At 48.4% G+C, this 22,803-nt stretch overlaps 1 protein-coding gene across 1 annotated transcript; it reads left to right on the forward strand.

Moving 5' to 3' along the window:
* The first annotated feature begins 12,376 nt into the window (after window positions 1-12,376).
* RAP2C (RAP2C, member of RAS oncogene family) lies at window positions 12,377-14,874 on the forward strand. The gene is made up of 2 exons (XM_030228856.2): window positions 12,377-12,838; window positions 14,555-14,874. The coding sequence occupies exons 1-2, from the start codon at window positions 12,566-12,568 to the stop codon at window positions 14,831-14,833; spliced, it is 552 nt and encodes a 183-aa protein (XP_030084716.1). The 5' UTR covers window positions 12,377-12,565; the 3' UTR covers window positions 14,834-14,874.
* The last annotated feature ends 7,929 nt before the right edge of the window (window positions 14,875-22,803 follow it).

Below are 22,803 nucleotides of genomic sequence, written 5' to 3' on the forward strand. Positions count from 1 at the left end.
GTGTGTATTAATTTTTCTCTTTCAGCATTCATGTCAGATGCCATTTTGAATGTCCCAGTGCAATAATACAACAGTGAGCTCCTCTGGCAGCAGCCTGAATTCCCCAGCTTTCTTCCAAGTGCCCAGCTTGTCCCGGGCTGCCTCTCACCAAGGTCTGGAGCCACCCTGGCTGAGCTGGGTCTGGGCTGCTACAAGAGAAAATTGCTTCTTGATGAGCTTGTTTGTGCTTTCTGTAACGTCGTGTAGATTTAGATGTAAGAAAACTGCTCAGCAGTGAGGCCACCTTGGTCACCACCTTGTTGCCAATAGCTCTGCATCAGAGGGGCTTTCACCCCTTGACTGCCTTGAGGTCACCACGTGCTCCACCAAGGCTTAAAGCTGGAGGCACCGGGCCAGGACACGTGGCTGTGCCAGGCCACAGCGTCACCCAGCTCACGGGCGGCAGAGGACAGCGTCGGAGCCCCTGGGATGTGAGTAACTGCCCCCAGGATGTGAGTAACTGCCCATGTGATGTAACTGCCCTGGTGATGTGAGTAACTGCCCTGGTGACGTGCGAGTGTCGAGTGGCGGTGTAGCCTCTGCACCCGGGCGGCCGTGACAGGACGTGGCTGTGACGGGTGAGCCTGGGTGGTGCAGCCAGAGGGGTCTGGTGCCAGCACGAGGGAGTCCCTCTCAGCAGGGGAGGGATCCTTGGCTCTTTTCCCAAAGGAGTTTAAGAATCTGACTCTTGGCACTTGGGGGAGGGATTAGGATTGGGAGTTTGAGGATGTGTTTCAGGGGATGTGGGTGCAGTAGAGCTGCTCGGGGCAGGAGTGGTGCCCAGGGGAGGCTGGGCAGACACTGCTCAGTAGGACAAGCTGCTGACTTTGAGAACAGACAGACCGAGCCCAGGACAAATTATGTAACTGCTGCTTTTTCATCAGCCTGTTCCCCTGACTTCTCTTTGCAGGTTAATTGACTCTATTTGTGTGTCAAGGCCACTTAGAGCTTTCTTCTATAAATGACTCCTGCCTCATCTGATGGCACAGTTAAATGTCTGAATTGTTTCTAAGATCAAAAAAAGTGGAACTGAAACTTTTCTAGGCAGTTGATGGGGAAGCAGGGATCCTTCCTGAATGGTTACTCATAATTTTATTGCTAGGTTTGGTCTGGCTTTCTTTCCATGCAGGATGGAGACAGGGGCTTTCAGCTGCATTTTATGGAGATTTGGGATGGGATGGGCCTTGACTGCCTGGAGACACCAGCTCTGCTCAGAAGCCTCTCCCATGGAGGAGGCTGGGGCTCGGAGTCCCACACTAGCACTGAAAATTGCGGGTAGTCCAACAAGAGACTTTAAATTGTGTTTCAAGGCCAAACAGCATCCTTGGGCCAGGGATGTGGGATTTTACCTGGGGTCCATTTGCAGAAGTTACAGGAGGAGCTGCTGCAAACTGCTTTATAGGTGGAGTTGGATGAAAGGATCTGACCAAAATTATTCATGATGCTCTATTTACAGCATGTGTCATTTTGAAGTCTTACAGCACCTGGCCCATCTACTTTTTCACTGGGGCTTGTTTGTGCAGGAAAGTCAAGTTTCATACAAAAACCTCTTTTTAGCTCTTTGACTGTTGAAGCTTCAGTGGGGAACATGGGAAAAATTCAGTTTTTCAAGACTTGCTCCATATTCAGATGGTCCAAAGCCAGTTTTAATTCAATCTGGTGCTGGAGAAATAGATCAATTTGATCTATTTATTGTGAGAATTAAGAGAATGGAGAAAAGTTTGGCTAATCCCCAATGAGTTGTGGATCTAAAATAAACTCTCCAACACAAGCAGCCCACAGCAGGGGTTGTGTCACAGTGCAGGGCACCCTCTCACTTGTCTGCACCCTCTCACTTGTGCTCTGAACTGTTACTGCAGACAATGGACTCAGGTGCCTCCCCCAGCCCAGGTGAGATGTGCCTTGAGTAGATCTCTGAGATGGCAGCACATGCCAAAAAAGGATCCCTGTGAGTGGGCTGGGAGGCCTCTGAGCTCTCTGTGGACTGGGAGACAGAAAAAGCCACAGCCTGAAGGCCATGGAGACAGGCTTGGAGGAGCAGCCACCCAGCTCTGATGGGTTCCAGCAAGGCCTGGCTCAATCAGAAGATGTTTGCTTTGCCCTTCCCTCCTCCTTTTGCCTTTTCCAGGGTGGCTCTGCCAGTCTTTAGCACCACGTGCCCTGGCATCTGCCCCACTGTTCCCACTGCCCTTCCCCTGGATCGAGTGTGTAAATCCAGCCCCGAGGGGATGGCACTGTGACACTTCACCACCTGCCTGAGGCAGGAGGCCTGGCACAGTGCTATGCACCATTTCTCTCTTCACAGCCGCAGCTGGGCTCCACAGAGGTATTTCTGCTTTGCTCCATGGTTGTGTAAATGATTTGCTGGTAAATGTTATCAGAGCCTTCCCAAGGGAGCTGCTGCCTCCCACCCCCTGCAACCACCGTGTGCTCTGAGCCTGTGTCTGTAATCGATGCTGCTTCTCCTTTAATGCTTCACAGCACCAACCCTCAGCCCATCTCCATGACAGTGCTTCTGCTGCAGTTCCTGCATGTCCTGTGCTTCCCGTGGCCCCACCTGCCCCACAGCCCTGCCAGCCCCCAGTTTTGCCCCCACACCTGCAGCACAGTGGCACCTGAATGTCTGGCAGGGCTCCCACTGGTGAACAGCTCCTGGTGATCACATCAAGGGGCACTGGGGGTGTTTTGGGCTGTGTGTGGCTGCACCAAAGCAAAGGTGCTTGTGCTTTGTAAAGCTTCTGGAAAATTCTTTTTGAAGAAAATTGTGTTTTGCTTTCCCCCACAGAAGCCTGAATCAAAGGCATCAGCCACTGGCCCTGTGGGGTGAGCCTGCCCGAGGGTCACACCCTGCCATGCTATTAAGGAGACACAGGATATTCCCATCACTGTTCTCAGAGCCATGTGTGGCTGTGCCAAGGCAGAGGAAATACAAAGGTAAGACCTTGTATTCTCTGGGGTGCAAGGTGCTGGTGGCCACCCACGCCCCATGATGCTGGGGTCTGCAGGAACAGCAGGTGCTGGCTCAGCAGCTCCCCTGTCAGGAGCATCCCTTGTGCTTTGGAAGCTGGATGTGCCCAGTCCTGCTGCCCTGGCCCTGCTGTGACCCTCAGTGAGGTTTGGGACGGGCAGGGCCCCAGCAGTGCTGGCAGCAGGAGGACGGGTGACGCACAGGTCACACATCACGATGCCACTTGTGCTATTGCATAAATCAAGGGGATTTGGGTGAGGGTAATGAGGGCAACTTGGGGCTCTGAGCTGGGGAGGATGAGGCCTTGGAAGATTTTAATTTTCTACACTGAACAGTCTGAGGGTGGGGGCTATGGGCACACTTGGACCAGTGGGGATAGACTGAGAAGGGAGGTGGGCTGCAGTTCCCCCCACCAGGCTCTTGCCCCTCTGCCAGCTTTGCTCAATTATGGGAAATCCTTTAAGCTTTTGCATTAGTGCTGTATTTAGGTCTGCACTGTATTAGGGCTTGGCATAGGGAGCACAGTGAGATTTCTCACTTAATAAAGAATGTTTTAAAGGCATTTGTCACTGTGCCTGCTGCTGGGAGCCAGCTCTCTGGGCAAGCAGGGAGGGTGCTGTGGGAGGTGAGGGAGCTGGGCTGGCTCCAAGGCCTGCTGTGCTTGGCCCTGGCCAGGTCCCATCCCTGTCCCTGTGCTCCCACACTGAACATTGGGACAGAGGGTCCTGGTCTGCTCCCATTACCCAGCCAGGGGGTAGCTCAGGTTGTGCATGCCAGGGCTGCTGCTGGTGACCTCCCCACCCATCTGCATCAGCACAGCTGCTGGCAAAGCCCAGCCACCCTCCCATGAGGCTGCAGGGCTGCTGTGCTGGCAGGAGGCCCATCCCGTCCTGCTGGCAGTAAATGTGTCAGCAGTGGTGATCAGGGATCATGAGTCACGAACGCCCACCCCAGCCAGCCAGCCTGGCCCGTCCTGGCACAGGCTGCAGAGCAGGAGCTGGGACAGATCTGCCTCCTTCTCTTCCTCTGCCTCTCCCTCCTGCAGCCTCACCAACCTGCAGCTTCCACAGGGCACCAAATGATGGGGTATCCCTCAAGGCAGCACTTACCTGGGGCTGAGGTGACAGTCAGCTCCCCTGGACCAGTGTGGGGATGTGTCACCCCACAGCCCTGCTCACCAGTGTCTGACACTGCCACAGCTCTACCCCTGGATCTTGGACAGCTTGGCAAGGATGGGGCTGAGGGGGCTGCCTCAGGAAATGTGTGTCCCCTGGACTGTAAGTAGCTATAGCTGGGGCTGGGCCAGCTCAGGGTGTGCTGCTGGGAGGCAGGAGGAGCCTCTGGACTCCCCTTTCAGTGTGGATTTTTCTTTTAGTTTGGTAATTGTTCAGCCAACAGAGTATTAGATAGAGATTTTGAGCCTGTGGTGATGGGCTGTGGCAAATGGCTCCCACTCTTGTGGAGGGCAAAGCTCAACCCTTGGTTTGAGGGTAAGTGAGGCGCCTTCTCTCCCTGCTCAGCCTCATGAGTGTCACTTCAGCACTGATTCATGTCCCCAAACTCCAACCCCTGCAGTTGTTGTGAGGGCCACAACCTGGAGAAAGCCAGGTTCTGCATCAGACCATAGCTGCTCCTGAAGGACAGGAGAGAGGTTGTGCTGTGGCTCAAGTGTCATCCCTGGGCAAACCCAGTGTAAGTGCATGTGACAGCCCCCTTGTTGGGGGCTCAGCTGGGAGCCCTGGCAGCCTCTTCCCCTTTCCCTCAGACCTGCTGCGTGAGCAGGAAAAGCAAAATTTTGTGGGATTGTTGTGGATCTGCTGCTGAACCAGGCCCCAGAGCAAAAACCTCTCCCAAAACCACCACTGGGGTCCCCAGAAAGGGCCACAACCCCAGAGAGAAATCATCAGACAGGGAAAGCTTTCATTTCCTTTCTGTCTTTGCCTTCTCCAGGGCCAGGCTTGATTATTCCTTTCAGCAGCACAAAGTGCGTGCTAGAGTGGCTCAGCAGCCAGAGATCAATTTTCTCTGCTCTTGGTGCAATGTGTCTGTGCAGGGGGAAGTGGCTTTTTTCCTTCCCTTCCCATTGTGCTGAGACTTGGTGGGTGGCACCAGGGGCAGTGGCAGCTGCATTGCCAGGGGGAGGGTGGCGGGGAACGTGTGCCAGCCCTCACCTGGTGCTGTGCTGATGGAGGGTGTCAAAGCCTTTCACTCACAGCCATTTAAGAGCAAAGTTATTGCTGGGAAAGAAATCCCAGCTTGTCTCAGACATCAGTCTCACTCTGAGGCACAGTGCAGGGTGGGACTCTCCACTGCTGCCTCTGCTCCTGCTGTGACATCCCCTCTCATTCACAACTTGCTAATGGAGGACGACTTTCTTTCGAGGGAACATGCAAAAATTTGTCTCCACAGGAATAATATGCAAAGATCTCATGTTTAAGTGATTGGAACATAGTGGCAGCACAAGGTATGAAGTCTGAACACAGAGGGATTCAAGATGGTTCTCAATTATGCAGACAAGATAAGGAAAAAAAAAAAGAGAATTTCAGAATTTTAAGAGGATGGGGAAGAATTTGGCATGGGATTAAATATTAGGGAAAAGATTAGACCAGCAAAAAAACAGATGAGAAAAGCCTGAGGGGTGAGGAAGATGGACCAGAGCAAGGAAAGCTGTCAACCCACAGACAAGGACTAACCAAGGGATGAGTCCTAGCACTGACCCCACAGCATCCCAAGGCCACATTTCCACACTGGAACTGTGGCACAGGGCAGAGGGAAGAGAATCCTCTCCCTGGCACTGGCATGGCTGGACTTGCTCAGGAACTGCTGACAGTGGGGTGTCCATGGCTGTGGATGGGTGAAGCAGCGAGCCCTCGGTGTGAGTGCTGGCTCGGCCCATGCAGGGCTGTTTGTTGGTCCATCTGTACAGGGGTGGGAGGTGCCTGCCTGTTCCTGGAGCTGGGAGGGAGCACCAGCCTGGCAGAGCCACGGTTTGCTTCCACCAGCCGCTGGTTTGATCCTCTTCAGATTGTGCAAATTAGGAAACTCTTTGAAACACCAAAGTGTCACACTGCAATGCCAGGCAGCAGCCCTTCACTTCTTTAAGCAGAAATACAGCTGGGGTTTGGATCACCAGCTTTTATCCACAAAAATGCTCAAGCAGGTTCATAAACTGCAGAACAAAGTACTAAAAACTGCAGGTAATTATGGCAGAGACCTCTGGAGTCCTCCCAGCACAAGGAGCCCCAGCAAAGCTGTCAATGGCTCCCACTGCTTCTGATCCTGGCTGGCAAATATTAATTTTGGTTTTTTTCAAGTTGAGAAATTAACTGCTTTGCAACCCCATCTAATTTGAATACTCTAATAAAGTAGTTTCGGTGCTTTTCTCCTCCCAGGACTTTCCCTGGCCAAGCACTTTAACTCCTTGGTTCCCAGGCTCCTGGAGCAGTCAGCCTCTGAGGTCTGCTGGTTTGGCTCCCTTGGATGATGATGATGATGGATGCCACATGTCATCCAGGCTACAGCTCTCCAGGGTATGAAGACCCTTGCTGGTATCTGGATTGTTTCCAAGCAGCCAGGTGTTCTTTCCAGGAGAGCTGACAGGGTCTGGTGTGGAGGACACACAGCTTTGTCCCATCGGCCTCCCTTGACAGAGAAGCTGATCAAGTGTCTCATAATGAGCTCGCCGTGTTCCTGCTCTGCAGATGGTTTGTTGGCTGCTGGCAAAAGCAGCCTGGGGAGAAGCTCTGCCTAGCTCCACTGCCCATGCCTCTGCCACTGCACTGCTATGTTTCCTTTCCCTCTGGCCTCAGGCTGATCTCTGGAGGCATCTCATCCAAGACGTGCAGGGTGGCCATTTGGGGACATGTGCCAGGCACGGGGACTCTCTGCTGATGTGTTTGTGTGGCTGGGGAAAAGAGATGGATGGGACAGTGTGAGTCCTCAGCATGGAGAACAGGGCCATGCCAGGAGATGGTCTGTGAAATTCTGATTTGACATTCCATGACTCTAAATCAAGTGGGATGTGCCACCCGGCAGCATTTGGTGACAGTGGCACTGCCCACCTGGGAAGAATCTCCCACACACCATGAGTGCTGCCAGAGCTCAGATACTGTGCATCCCACGCCAGCCAGGAGTGATGCTCTGGGAAAGGGCCACCAGTATTCCAACAGAAATGTCCCCGTGTCACCCACCCAAGGCACTGAGGAGCCATGAAGATGAGGTGCTCAGCTGTCTTGGTGACACTTTCTGTCCAGGGCTGGGACAGCACGAGGCAGGGGTGTTCTGGTCTCAGGTCATCGCACAACCTGGCAGTGCCCGCCCGGGGACTCAGCACGCTTTAATGAGCTCAGAGCCTGCATGGAGGAATTAACGACTCGGAATAATACTTGTCACTTCTCTGTGAGGAAATTGTCAAGTGAAAAGCAATTTACTGAAAAAGGAGGGAGGAAAGAAATGGTTTTGCTTATTAAGATCAACATCATATTAAAGTATTTTCTCAATACCCCATTTGGGTTGAATTTTACATTTTCTCTCTCTTGTTCTCACCAATGGGAGTAAAGCAGGGGGTTTCACTCTAATTAATTGTTGTCTGCTTCATTTGGCCAGCAAATTTCATGAGCAAGGTTACACATTTCTGTAGCATTTGAATTTCAAATGCTGCAGGAATATGTTAAAAAAAGGAAAACACGTGGAATTCTAAAAGCAAATGGAAACCTTTCTGCAAGACATCAGTTTAAACTGCTTTATACTTACAAAAATCTTAAAAATATGTATTGACTGGGTATTTACCTTCCTCCTCCTTTCTTTTCATTTGGAGTTTAAAGCAACAGGTTTTGGTTTATGTGTTCACTGTTGCCTTTTTTAGCCTTAAGGAGCTGTATTTTCAGTTTTACTCTACTGTTGGCTAGAAACTTTAAAATTTGTATTTGTATTTCTATGAAGAGGCTGTCCCATGTGTTGGTGATTTAACAAAGGCAAATCTGAGGACAGCCCCGTCCCCTCAGCTTTGCAGAAATTTGTGGAAGGTGGTACCCAAGGAGAGGGTGCTGTGCTGGCATCATGTAGGGTGTGTGCAGGACAGGCCACTCTGAGAGCCAGGAGCTGCAGCTCGGTGTGAACCCAGCACAGACCCAGAGAGCAATAGCCGGAGGCACTGCCAGGCACTGCAGAAAGGATTACAGCAGCTTGGACTGTGAAGGGCAACGAGGAGAGAACTCGACGTCTGGAGAAAATAGGAAGAGGAATGACCCGTGAAAGCACATTGCTGGTTCACCAGCACGGCTTGCTCACACGGAGCTGTGACTCATCACCACCCGGAGACCCGCCCGGATCCTGCGGGCAGGAGAGGCAGCATCGGAGGGGATAACCAGGGGAGAGGGTTGGTGGGGAGCTGAGGGGCTGCAGGCAGTGAGTGTGGCTGGGTGTAGCAACAACATCTTCCTCTGTGGTGCTGTTCAGCTCCTGGCCAAGCTTTTCTAAACGGCTGGTGATCTGGAATCATGTCTGTGAGCCAGAGAGAGATGCTTCTCCCAGAAATCCCAATAGTCGCCTTGTTGTATCAATTATATTTCAGTGCAGCCCTACTTCTGCTTCAGAATTGGTAATTGCTTTGGAAAATGTCCTTTACCTCTTTTGAAGCACTATCATGCCTTTTGTTGCAACTAAAGTAATGGCTAAAAGCTGAGGGATGGCAGAAAATCAGAAATTTCTGAGAAAGGTCCTCAGGATTTGCCTCTGAGTCATCTCTCTATTGGCAGGAAAAGCTGGCAAAAAAGAAAAGCATCTCTGTAGGTTCTGAAACAGCCCCAGAATTAGGAGTCTGGGCCAGGTGGACACATCCAACCCCTAAGACACATTTCACTGGAACCTGACAGGGCTGAGATCAAAAGCTGTCATTGCAGTTATGTGACTGGTGTAACACGACCTCCTTGAATGAGCTGCATGAGAGAGCAGCCCCCGGTGCTTCAGTAGCCATTTGAGCCCTGAGGAGCTAGTCCTACCCTGCAGCTTCCCTGCTGAACACCATAAGGCACAATAAGTGGATTAGCAAAACCTCTGGAAGAGGCAAAGAAGAAAGGACACTGGGCCTTAAGCTGGTTTTGCATGTATTTACGCAAATGACGTCCCCAGCTAGATGGTAACTGAGGTGAAATCTGGGCTATCCCTGCTGCCCCGGCTCAGCAGCCTGCTGCAGGCTTCCTGGCAGAGGAGAGCCTGGTTTGCAGCTCGAGCAGACACAGGGAGTCAGAGCAGATCGATGATGGCAGCGGGGACAGCCCACAAGAGGTGGTGGCGGCCACGCAGCATCCACACTGTGGCTGCAGTGGGGAGGCTTTGGCTGCTGGGGGGTGGTGCAGTCCCACCCTGGCATCCAGAGGACATGTTCCAGACTCCTCACTCCATCCACGGCTTGGAGAGGCTCCTTTGTCACCTCTTAGGGTACTGCTCCCAGTCCCACCTGCCTGCCGGGCACAGCACCGGGCAGGATTCATCTCTCACATCGGTGAGATGGGGATGGCAATTATTCCTGGCCCTTGCTTGTGCCATCTGTCTGTTCCCTGAACATCCCTGCAGGATCTGTGTCTTAGCAGGTTAATTTAATAAGAGCCTGCTTTATTGTTGCTGGCTGCAGGCAGAGCATAGAGCAGCTGAGTCCATCAACAGCACAGAGCTGCTCTGGCAGCAATCGAACCCTGCCCGGATGTTCAATTGAGAAGGTTGTTTTGCTGAGAAAGGGCAAACCCTCCTGGGGCAGTATCGAGGGCTGAGCCCTGCTCCTTTCTCCTTGGCAGGAGCTGTGGAGAAAGTGGCAGCAGAGATTAAATCAGGCCTTTGACCTGGGATGTGCCACACCTCAGGGGAGGGCATGGTGATAGCGAGGGAGTGGCAGAGGTGGTGTTGGCAGGAGGTGCCCTGCATGGCTGGCTCAGGACTTGGCCATTTATGGCAGAAGCAGCTCTTCCCATCCAGACTTTCAAAACCTTTTACATCACCAGCTATTTTTGTGGCTCGGGATATATGGTAGGGCACGAGGTGGTGAAAGAGCTGTGCAAACTGTTTAATGAAGGGAATGACTCGTCTTAAGATTAACAAACAACCTGGTGCACTTTGAGAGTGGCCCTTTTTTTCAGCTGTAGGCATCTATGCCCAGGTATAAAGTGTTGTGAGTTGGGAAATAAATCTTGGCAATCTAAATCAATACTGGAGGAGGGAAAAAATCCATTTTCCCAATCCTGTGTCCACCTGCTTGGACCTCCCCTCAGCCCAAGAGTGAAGTATTGCTGGTTAAAGTCAATTGCACAAAAATATATTTGGCTTTTCTCCCACTGTGCTCTTTGCCCCTTCCTCTCCTGCAGTCATTCCTCCACCCATCACAAACATAATGGACCAGCAGTGCCACAAAGACATGCACATAATGAACCTAAGTGACCGTGTAATCTCATTATTGTCACCCTCATCCTCCCTTGCCCCTTTTCTCCCTCCCCCCATTTGTCACTGTCGCCGATTGTGTCATGGTTAAATTTAGATGGGAAGCTCCTCTGGGAGCAACTGCGGCTTTCCTTTATCCCGAGCACCCTGAGTGCATTAAGGTACTTTGCAACAACTCGTGATTTCTAATGGGGTTAAAGTAGGAGGCAGCCTGTTTTAATGCTCACCTTTTTACATTTTCGAGCTGATTCACCAGCCACATGAAAATCTTCCATCCAGGCACGTCTGCCTCCTGCCAGCAATTCACTTGACAACACAATTCTGGAGGCAACAGCGAAAGAAGGAGAGGGATTTTTACTTACATGGAATAAAGAAGAGTGAATCAAATCTGGTGTAACTTAAGTAAGATTTGTTCTGGAGGATAAAAGTCCTCATTGACCTTTCCCCATAATGGACATGTTCTCTTTATGAAAAGAAAGTGAATAAAATAAAGCTGCTTGTGAGAACAGCCACAAGCAGAGTCACCTCCTCAGTACCTTTGGATGGTTTTAGGCTTGACCAGGCACATCTCTGTGGCTGCTGGAAGCCCGGGATGGACACAACGAGGCAGCTGTGTCTGCCCTGGACTTGCAATCGAACAGGTGATGCAAAGGGGAAAGGGACAAATCCAGCATCTCACACGTGCCTGCTGAAATTCTGCAGGGAACGGCAGAAACAAATGTGGTTATATTGGAGGGGAGCTTCTCCCACGGGTGGGAATCATCGAGTTGGGTCTGAAGCGACCGGGGGATTTTATTTTAGAGAGAAAGCAGACGTTGATTCTTTTTAGTTGCTTCCTCTTTTAACAAGGGGGAGCTTCGCTGGCGGGGATGGCTCTGGTGCCGTGCTGACACCTGCTGTCAGCACTGCCGTGGGACTGCCGAGCCCGGCCCGGCCGGGAAACTCCGGCCGTTTCTGGGCGGATTTTCACGGATCGGGGAAAAGCGCGGGGCAGCCGGGCAGGGAGGCTTGGGCAGCTGTGGAAATGTAAAGGCACGGGACAAATCTTGCAGGTAGAGGTAACAACTTTCCCAAAGCCACGGAGCGGTTTGGGCTGGGAAGGAGCTTAAAGGTGATCTGGTTTCAGCCGTGCCATGGATGGCCTTGGACACTCCAGGGATTGGGGCAGCTTCTCTGTACAGCCTCTGCTAGGGCCTCGCCACATTGACAGTAAAGATTTTCTTCCTAATATCGAATCTAAACTTACACTCTCAGTCTGAGCCCATTCATTCCCCCTTTCCTGTCACTACATGTATTTGTAAACAGTCCCCCTCTGTCTTTTCTGTAAATTCCCTTCAGGCACTGGAAGGGGCAATTAGGTCCCCCCGAAGCTTTCTCATCTCCAGGCTGAACAATCACAATTCTCCCAGCCTTTCCTTATATTAGAATTGCCCCATCCCTGTGATCAACTTGGTGACCCTCTTTGTCCCCAGCCCAGAGGGCTGCCAGGGATGAAGAACCGCGGAGCCGGTGTCCCACGGCGGGTGTTACAGCCCGGGTCCCCTCCCCTGCGGGTCTCTTCCCGCAGGGAGCTGAGAGCAGCTTATTATGTAGTTTATTCAAGTTATCGAGTGCCGAGCAGGAGCTCGTGGAGTGACAACGCGCCGCTCACAGAGACGCCCTCTGAGGGGCCGCGGCCGCCATCTTAGGGCCGCCATGTTTGGGGGGCCGGGCAGGGACAGTGCCTCGGTGCCACACTCAAACCTGTCCCCCGTCACAGCGCGTGTGCCTCGGTGCCACACTCAAACCTGCCCCCCCGGCGCAGTTCGGGCGGGCCGTGACGCAGCACGCCGGAAGTGAGCGGTAACGACGGGGCGGGGCCGCCTCCGGTGCCTCAGCAAAACCCTTCCGGGTGGGGGTGGCCCTGGCGGGCGGGTCCCGCGGCCGAGGCGGCTATGGCGGGAGCGCGGCGGTGAAGGAGCGCAGCGGGGCCGGGGCCGCGCCGGGCGCTGACGGGGGTCTCGCTCCCCCCAGGACGGCTCGGGAGCAGTGGGGCCTCGCCCTTCACCTGAGGCGGGCCGGGGCTATGCGAGGGCCGCGGTGCCGCCTGCCCTAGGCCCGGGCCCGGCGGGGAGCGGCGAGCGGGGCCCGATGCGGGAGTACAAGGTGGTGGTGCTGGGCAGCGGGGGGGTGGGGAAGTCCGCCCTGACGGTGCAGTTCGTCACCGGGACCTTCATCGAGAAGTACGACCCCACCATTGAGGACTTCTACCGCAAGGAGATCGAGGTGGACTCGTCCCCCTCGGTGCTGGAGATCCTGGACACGGCGGGCACCGAGCAGTTCGCCTCCATGCGCGACCTCTACATCAAGAACGGGCAGGGATTCATCCTCGTCTACAGCCTGGTCAACCAGCAGTCCTTCCAGGTAACCTCGCCCGGTGTCCCGTTCTCGGATGGAGCCGGCCCTGCCCTAGGGAAGGCGCTGGGCCGAGGAGGAAGTTTTAGGGGTAGCCACGTGTGCGTGGAAGCGCTTTATCTCCGAAGGGCCAAAAGTGTAAATGCCCAGCTTGAAAGTTTTCCTGATGGAAAACTGCTTGCTTTGCAGGTACTTATCAGGGTGCCACCATTGTTAAATCCCACGCCGTGCTGGAGAACAATGACTAGCTCCCACTTCCCCAACAGAAATCTCTTGGCAGTCCCCTTTTGTGAAGAAATCACTCGATATTAAACCCGAGACTTCCCCTTCCAACCCCCTCTCCTTCCTAAAAGGCATGTTTCTGGAGTTGCTCTTGAAGAGAGTCTCATTGTTCTGCAGTTGTGACTTCTTAAGTGAGCTGCTATTTTCCGCTCCCTGCCCCCAAATATATTCCTGTCCAGCACGAGCTCGATGCTCTCACAGCGTAGGTGGAGTACTGGAGAGGAGAGCTAGCTATACGCGATCATTTGTGGATCTGGATTTGATTTCTACTACTAAAACGCTCCAAAAAAAGGAAGTGTCTCAGCTAGTAACTGCTCTAAGCTGCCTGTAGAAACGGGGCTTTGTTTTTGGGCAGTAAGTGAGTTTAGCAGCACTCCGTGCAGAGCAGGGATTTGCAGCTCCTGCCTTGGCTTGGGCTGCTGAGCTGGGTGTGTTCCAGCTGCTTGGCAAGACCTTGCACACCCCCACTGTTTGCTTCTGCTGAAGGCTAAACCTTATCTTAGCAGAGGCCTCGAAACAACCCTGTGCGAGCTGGAGGCAAGCTTATCTTTGGAAAACAACAGCAGTGACATTGGGATGCTTCTGCTCTCATTTTCACTGATTTTGGGTTCCAGTGAGCCCTCATTATTTGAGGAATGGATGTGCAGTAATCCACCTTGTTAATATTTAATTATTCCCGTCTGTCTGTAGTGTTTGCTCTGAAGGCTGTAGGTGTAAACCTCTCCGCAGTTCTTTACACAGTGGTAACTTCAAACGCTGGGATTGCTTTGTCTCAGAACTATGCAAGAATTTGTAGTACTGATAGCAACTTAAAACACTCAGGGGGCAAAGGAGGCTGACTCAGACTTTCAAGTGTAAACGCCCCGTGTCGGCTCAGACTTGAATAAATGCATCTCTAGGTAATAAAATCTCTTTACAGCATCTAATTTGGTTACTTACATGTGATTAAATGTGTTCACAATGAATTATTCTAAACATTCCAGGACTGAGAAGGCTTTATTTAAATTGATGGCTCTCTCAAGCTGTAAACTAAGCACAAACTTCCTAAATGGTTGTGTAATGGCATGCCCCTGCTAGGGTTACAGGTCCTTAGACTTGAGACAACTTCTTGAGAAAGCTGAAACCAGCCTTCAGAGCAGCAGTGCCGGGTCCTCCTCTCGCTGAATGGAGTGTCTGAGAGCACAGCAGTCACTTTCTGTTTGTATATGCACATAAAATACTCTAAAATGTGCATGCTTTTGTATAAAAGAAGAAGTAACTTAGTGGTCAGTAGTAAATTTTTTCTGAATTCCAGATCTGCGTGACTATGAGTTTTAAAAGCCTTCTGATGTATTTTTAATGTTCAGTTGCACGTGAGGGTTATTAAAATGTGTTTCTGCAGTGGTTGTGTAGCAGTTGCATGTGATCCCTTGCATGTACTAACCAGCTGGATTGTCTGACCAGGACATCAAGCCGATGAGGGACCAGATTGTCCGGGTGAAGAGATACGAGAAAGTTCCTCTGATCCTGGTGGGGAATAAAGTGGATCTGGAGTCGGAGAGGGAAGTCCTGTCTGCAGAAGGCAGAGCCCTGGCTCAGGAGTGGGGCTGTCCCTTCATGGAGACGTCAGCCAAGAGCAAAACAATGGTGGATGAACTGTTTGCTGAGATCGTCAGGCAAATGAACTATGCCTCCCTGCCTGAAAAACAAGATCAATGTTGTACAACTTGCATCGTCCAGTGAGAGAGATTAAGAAAAACCTCAACCATGGCCATACAGAGCAGGTTGGTGGAACAGTCATCACTAACTGAGGTGTCTAAACGTGGTGTTTCAGTAAGAGATAAAGGGACAGGGAGTCTGAAATGAGGCAGCCCTCCAAAAGAGATGGGAGCTTGTGCACATGGTTGAGTCAAATGGACTTCTCGTGTTACCTCAGTAGGGTTAGTCAGGGAATGCTGCGTTTGGTTGCAGTAATTTTACAATGACACAAAGTGAATGATCTCATCTGCACCTATTTTGACTGTCAGTGCTCTATTTGATGCTGTGTTATTCTACATAAGTGCTTTGTGATGTTGCAGTGGGTTTTTTTCTTGTAGCTGGTATCTGAATTATTTTCCAGTAATGGGAGTTACCTTGGAGTTCAATGGGATTATTGTGACCAAGTTTCCCAGTAGTTTTGCTGAGAAGACTTTGAGCTTGTTTCAAAGAAATAAAGTTCTGTAGTACAGAAACTGACAGTACCCTCCTGCCTTATCAGTGGAATAAGTTTTTCTTGCAGGAGAACCACCCTGAGTGGTGAGAAGTGGCTCAAAGCCCACATGTAATAGTCAAGGGCGTGCACAAAGTGCTCTTCATCTCAAATCTCCAGAGCAGAGAACACACTGTAAAATGGCTTCCCAATGCACAACTCTCCTTCCCCAGTGACTCACAAGAGGTGTGATGAGAGTCCAGTGTTCAGAGGGCTCTCTGTAAGGCTTCCCCTGTGTCAGGTGTTGCTTTAATTTTCTTTTTTTTTTTCCTCCAGGACAGCTGCCTTTGGCCTTTCACATGTGTGGTCTTTTTCCTCACCTTTTTCCTCCTGACTGTGAACGGCTCTGTCCCTCCCCAGTGTGCATTCCCATGAGGTGGTTCTGAATCCCCCCACTCCTGTTTCCCCTGTAGCTGTTGTAGGTCTTGTTTCACCTCTGGCTTCAATCCATGTGACTGCAAAGCACCCTTGGTGTGCTCTGTGTGCAGCCAGCTGGTCCCTCAGACCTCCAGTTGTCTGTTGGACCTTCACAAACAACTCGTGATCTCTGAGAGCAAGTGCAGGAATGAGGGAGGATGTGGAAAGTCAGGGGAAGGAACTGCCCCTCCTGACAGCTGCACTGCTTGAGGCTCAGACTCTGCTGCCATGGTAGTAACTTGCTTAACTCAAAGGAGCTTTTTGTGTCTGAGTGACAAGAGGGAAAATAGGTTATTACTAGAAGCTTTGGACCATGCATCCTCTTTAATCTTGAGTGCAAGGTCACAGTGAAGTCTCAAAGCTTCTCTTTGAGATTGTTATCAAGTGCTTTGTAAATATCAAGTTTTAGGTGCTCATGGCTCTAGCACTGTCATGCTACAGATAATACGTGATGTTTTTATCTCCAGTTCTGTGAAATTAGGAAGGGCTGCTGTCACTGTGTAAGAGGTGTAAGTTTGAGATTTGCTCCTTGAAAGGTGAGTGAGCTTGTTGTTTTGGAGCAGAGGAAAATAAAAATCAAGTCTTTCATTGCACATTAATCACACCTGCAGAGTCTATGGAGTTCTAGGAAGAAATTAATCTAAGAAATTCCTGCTTTTTTTTTTAATTGAGTGCTGCAGGGGTAATATCCTGAATTGTGTATAGTAATGCAACTTTGCAGCTATTTCTAAGGCAGCTTCACAAACAAGATTATGTGGACTAGAAGTATCGTGCCAAAGGATATGGCAATCCCCTGGGTTACTAATGGTTTGTCTTGTGCAGGATACTGTCTTAAACTCTGACAAAATCAGGCCTTTCATCCTTGAAGTTTAGAGTTCTGGAATTGATTGCTTCTAAGGGAGGCTTTGTAATCTGTCTGCTTCTGGATTTAGCACTAAGTAGCACATTGAATCTTAAAAGTGAAATTGAAGAAGGGGCAGGGCCCCATGTTATTCCTTTGAATCATGACTTTTACCTAGATTTGGTGGCTTCCTAAACATGTTCTTGCTTCAGTAGAAACATCTTTCCAGTAGAAACATAAGAAAGACATCTTATGTCTTTCTGAGGTCTTGAGACAGAGGATCTAAGCTTTTGTGATAGAGATTTCCTCTTCTTCCTTCTGCCTGGCTTAGACAATCACCCCAAGCCTTTAGCAGCAAACTGCTTCCTTGCTTCTGGGGAATGCTGTCTCTGCCTAGTGTAGTCTCATCACCTATGCCAAACAAGTCTTTCCTTCCTGATCCATTTCCTCTTCAGCCCAGTTCTCACCACGTCTGGAACTTTTGATTACTCATTCTGCCTTTTCACAGGCTTCATGCTCTGTATATTTCATTTCAGGCTAACACTTTTGGGGTACTTTCCTCTTCCTGGCTCCCACTCTGTCCTTGTACTTTGAGTAGATGTAGGATCTCATTAACTTTATCATGAGCCTTTGCTGCTTGATAATTTCTGTCTGATGTGCTTTGGTAGGAGAGGTGCTGATGGTGTCTTGTGATAGCTCTAATCAGCTTTGTAATCCTGCTTATCTGTGATCCAGGAAACAATTGCTGCTTGTCAGACCTCTGCTTTAGGAGTGACCCCTCCTAGATAAATTGAAACTGAGGAAGTAGAACCACCTGTCTGAAAATCTGTGGGCTTGAACTACAGCTGTGTCCTGGGATCATCATCATTACGTCTGAGTTCTGTAACCTGGCTGTGTCCAGGAGGAGCCTTGGGTGTGCCAGTTCACAGAGCAGTACATACAACAGTTTGTGTTCCTGCAGTTCTGGTGCCAGGAGGGCACCAGAGGGGTGGGGCTGGATTTCTTTTCTGAGCCTAGCTTTGCTTGAGGCTGTTCCAGTGTCAGTTTTAACTCTCAGGTACCACTTAACCTGAGCTCTTTTTATTGCTGATACTTCAGCCTGTCTGTCAGCTATGATGTGTGGGTTCTTTCATGACATTTTTGAGAAACATTTGCTAAACTGTTCCAGTCAGCTGCCTTGGCTGAGATGGAGGATGGAGCCTAACTGCATAGTCAGGATAACCCTTAGTTCCTTTTTAAAATGTGTGTTGTTCTCACATCCTGTTTCCCACCTCCTCTTTTGTGTTTCTGCAGTGGTCTTATGTCGCTTTGCTCTTGTATTCAGAGATGAGAGAGTTCCAGGACCTGCTTTGCGTTCCTTGCTCCAGTATTTATCTTGAGTTTTCAGTATGACATTGTTTTGTATTTTGAATCTTCTTTAAAGTATGGTACCCAGTACAGTGCTTGTGCACTAAAGTCTTTCTGATACTAGTAGGATTGGTAACACCTTAAAGGTTGGGATGAAGACTGATTCTGATTAGCTGTTTCTGTCCCCTGTGTTCATGGGTAACTGGTATTAGCAAGGCTGAAGGAAGAGGAATACTCTAGGAATAAAAACTGAAAGTGTACTCTGTTCTGGTCTGTGTGGCTGTGCAACATAGACACACTTATTATACTATATTGTCTTACTTCCCCTTCTCTCCTGCCTGCTCACAGAAGAGACCAGAGAGTGGTATAAAATATCACAGGCAAATGAAGCCAGATGAGGTATCCTGTAGTGTTAATTTTAGTTACTAAACACAAATGGCAAGGCGACAGATTGGAACTGGGAGGTCCCTAACCTGCAAATGCAAGGATGCTGAAGGACATGTGGAGGAAAATACCATTACTTCATTTTTCTGTTCTTACTATTCCCAGCAATTCTTTGCTGGCCACATTATTGAATGCTGGCTTTAGATGAAGTTTTTGGGGTGGATCTAACTCTGGTAGGATGAGGAGCTACTCTGTAAATAATTTGCCTCTTCTATGCTCTATGCAAAGAAAACATCTATTAAGCAGGTCTTCCCCATTAGAAGCTAAATGTTGGTTTTCTGCTTCTGACAGTACAGGGACTCTCTCTGTCTAAAACTTGTGTCCCAGCAACAGTGTTTGGGGTGGGAGTGATCTCCCCAGACTGAGAGAGAGTTGCTGTTAGTTGGAAAGCATACAAACCAGTAAGAAAAACCTGGGTGTTGGCTCCTGTCAGGGCAGGAGTGCTGCTCCTGAGTGTTGACCAGTTGTTAGGCAAGAAGGGGAACCCTGGCCATGTCAGAGCACTCTGGTGACAGACTGTTAGCTGAGAGCAAACCAACAGCTGGAAAGAAATGGTGCAGTAGGAAACATAAGGTCCTGACTCATTTGGAGAAATTGAAGAATTGAGAAGTCTCCTCAAAATCCCTGAGAAGTCATGGATCAAGCTAGAGTGAAGTACATGCACATACATATGTCAGGTTTCTACAGTCTTAGGGCTTCACCTGAGACTTTTAGGCTATCTCTCAGATAAATCCTGGGAGCTACAAGCAAGTTATCTGAAATGCAAAGATGGTTTGGTCACATTGGTAACATGTTGGTGTGCTTGATTGAGGATGGTGGTGTACAGCTCTGTCCCTGTTGAGGCTGTCTGAATGCTAAGGGGCTTTTTTGGAGTCATTTCGAGGGTCTGATTGCTGAGAACTCAGGTGTCAAAACTGAGTGAGTTGGCTCATCTGCCTGTTCCCAGCACTCGTGCTAAAGGCCATTGATGTATGTTACTGGGTATTACACATACACTCCTGCACTGGTGCATCTGTACACAAGAACTTAAATTTCCTGCCTTTTACAGATCTTTAGATGCAATTTCCTATCCCACAGCAGCAGCTATTACAAAGTGAATAGCAGGAGGTTGTTACCTGCTTGCCTCCTGTATTAACAGAGTTAGTGGAGCATTTGGGAATGCTGCTGTGGAAAACAGTGCTTTGGAGCTCAGGATGGAAAACTGGTCATTCCAGGCAGGGGAGGAGCCGTGTTCACTTTGGATATGTATTGAATCTGGCTTTCATTAGGTGTATTTGTTTTTTGTTTGTTTAAATTGCAGATAAAACTCAGAGGAAACTTGCACAGATGCTGCTTTGGAGAACTTTCAGCCCAGGTTGCAGAGCTGAGCCTTGGTAAACCTGTCTCTATTACAGCACATTGCCATACATCTAAGTGCGTAAGGTTGGTGGCCTCCAGGATCCACACACCTTAATCAGAATGCTTAGCATGTTTACCATAAGTTTTAAAATCTGTTCTTTATCTATCAGTCCTTTTATAGCTTTCTAAGTTCATATAATGGCTAATATGCAAGAGTTCATTTTTAATATTTTAATTGATTTCTTTAATCAATTCTGAATTTGTATTTATTAAATACTTAAACTCAGTATTACCTACTCAATGCCTTTTAAAAGAAGAGAGTTTTAATGGAGAATAAGTTGAGCCTTAAACAAATGGTTACTTCTGTATATTACCTCGCATCAGTGCTTATTTCTATTTGCAAGGTTTTCTCCTACAATGTAGTTGGTCATTCTTTGAGACTTTTTGTTTACGTGTGACAGTGTCATGGAAAGATACCGAAGGCACTCTGTTGTATGGATGTAGTATCCCTTTTCTTGGCAAATGCAGCTGTGACAATGTGTTTGTAACTGGTCTGATTTGACAGTAGGGGTTACTTGGAATGGCATAGAAAGTCTCCAGCTGATGTTTCTCGAAATCTCGGGTTTCTTAATTGAACACGACAATTGTAGCATTGAAAAACAGCAGCACACGCTTCCTTCTACTGAGTTTCTAAACTTGTTTGTTTACAAATTGCTTCTCTATGCCTTTGAAAAGGGATAATGTATCCTTCAAAATGGGCTCTATGCCTACTCTGTCAGCTCAGCTTTGCCTGGCACAGTAAGAGACATCTAGTAGACCTCTGCATATGTAAATCTAATGCAAATAAGATCACTTTACATTTTATAGTTTCTAATATTTGTCTTTCTGAATAATATTTTAAAGCAATATTTGTTAAAATTTTTCTTGCACTGTCACAAATTGCTTTTTAGTTTGGTTTTTTTTCCCCAATAAACAAGTTTAATATTAGAGACAAGTTGGTGTAACAAGGGGAAAAGCACCAGGTTTCAGTGATACTAACTGCAAGCGTGCTTTAAACAGCCATTGCCTTCCTTATTGTTTACCTGATCAACATTTTCTCTGAATACTTGAAAATTTTAACAATAACACAGGTATAAAGAGCAGAATAAAAATGTACAAAGAACAGACGAAATCTTTTTTGTTCACCTCTATTAACGTGTTGCATACATGAGAGCTTTTTCTAGCAGTGGTTTAAAATGTGTAATTTTTTTTGCAGAAATTTAATAACTGCAGCTCACCTACTGCACCAAAGTTCTAGGTTTTTAGGAGCCCAGCTTTAGTCATTTGAACATGCTTCTAGAAATGTACATTCTTTCCCTGTAATAGCTAAATATCTATGAGAAAAGCTCCAGTAAAAGCAGTGATGGATATATGAGGTTAAGCAGTTGAAAACTCACAAATTGTATTGTGGATGATGGCATTTAAAACAATAAAAGATCACCGGTACAGTATCTCAATATTAATGTGTTTTATTGGTAATAATGCAGGCTGACTTTACAATATTAGCAGAAATAAAGATTCTGTGTCTACATTCAGTGTTGAATTTGAATCCTGAAAAGAAGAGGACAGGATTTCTGCCTGGTTATTAAAACACCTGATTCTTTTTCTGTGGGGTTACTTGAAATTTTTTTTCCTGTTTGTACAAACTTTATAAACAGGCTGAGGCTAATACTTAGGTTTGCACTTTAATATCAGAATTAAACCAAACCTTGTATTCAAACTAGACTTTTTTTTTTTAAGTGATGGTTGTTGATCATTTTGGTAGGTTGTAAGGAAGTAATAGGATATGGAGGTAATTCATAAAGATCCTAGTTTTCCTTTGTCTAAGAAGGAAACAGTTGGTTGATATTAATCAGTGGTTCATTCCTATGGGTAGTTTTCAAAGCAGTGTTCATTTTCATTGACCTCAGCAAAAAAAGAAAAAAAGAAAAAAAAAAAACCACAAAAAACAAACAAATGAAAAAAAACCTTTAAACTTGAACTAGCTTAGAGTGACAGGACTGGGAAAATGAGAGATGGTTTCTTCAGCACACTTTGGGGGGAAAAAGGGACCAAAAGTTTATTTAGGCTTCCTCAATAGTTTGCATGTGAAGTTGCTTATTAGAGTAAGAGGCTAATAATAAATGCAATATGTATTGTCTTTACTATGGCATCTGTTTAGGAGTTGTTCAAATCACTGCAGTAGGGCTCTACAAATAAAAATGTAACCTAACATCTTGTATCTAATGTACTGTATCTTTATCAGTGATAGGTGAAATCTGGAATAACAAGTGCAAAAACGGAACAATTACCTATAATGCTTTGTAAAAAGTTTTTTCCAGTAGAATTCATTCTTGTCATTTTGTAAGACAACCCTACAGTCCACCTGTTTGTAACTTTTTTAATAAAATAGATACCTGTATTACCAAACTGGGGTGAGTAGTCTGTGTTCAGTTTCTTCTGGAGTGGGCTGAACTGACAAGCTGCTGCTGCTTTTTGTTTTGTGGGTTCTTTTTGAGGTCCTGTTTTTATTCTGAATGCAGTAACCACACCTGAATTGTCTTGAGTGAGTCCTGGTGTGGGGGAGCAGGGTGTACAGCTGTGCCTCAGCTGGGTGTAAAGCTCACAGCCTTGGGTGCTCTGAGAGAAGGGGAGCGAGGGCTGTGCATCGTCTTCCTGTGCAAGGCAGGCACTCCATGAGCTGGGGACCAGTTCAGAGCAGCCTCCTCACAGGCCAGTGTGATGGAGCTTTGTTCAAAAGAAAGCTGTGTTTGTCTCGTGTGAGTCTTTAACGTTCTTGTTTCCATGCAGGCTTTATGTGTGTGAAGATGGCCACAAGTCCTGACATCACCTTGCAGTGTCTGTAGCTGCCCTCCAGCCAGAGCTGACATCTTCCCACCAGCCTGGCAGAGTGAGTGCTCCTGGAGCTCTGCCACAGGAGAGGCACAAGATTTTTCCAGAAAACCAAGTGCCCAAAGCTATTTGATAACAATTATCTTAAATGCTCAGTAAAAGCCCTGAATTTGCCAAGTCAATGATTGTCATCTGGGCCCTGTAACA

The sequence above is a fragment of the Serinus canaria genome, chromosome 4A (assembly GCF_022539315.1).
Source record: "Serinus canaria isolate serCan28SL12 chromosome 4A, serCan2020, whole genome shotgun sequence".
In the NCBI taxonomy this organism is placed as follows: domain Eukaryota; kingdom Metazoa; phylum Chordata; class Aves; order Passeriformes; family Fringillidae; genus Serinus; species Serinus canaria.

Bases quoted from the DNA above. Each gene is read 5' to 3' on its own strand.
- RAP2C (XM_030228856.2), top strand. From the start codon at position 12,566: ATGCGGGAGTACAAGGTGGTGGTGCTGGGCAGCGGGGGGGTGGGGAAG. The intron at 12,839-14,554 runs GTAACCTCGCCC...TTGTCTGACCAG, and splicing joins TCAACCAGCAGTCCTTCCAG to GACATCAAGCCGATGAGGGA.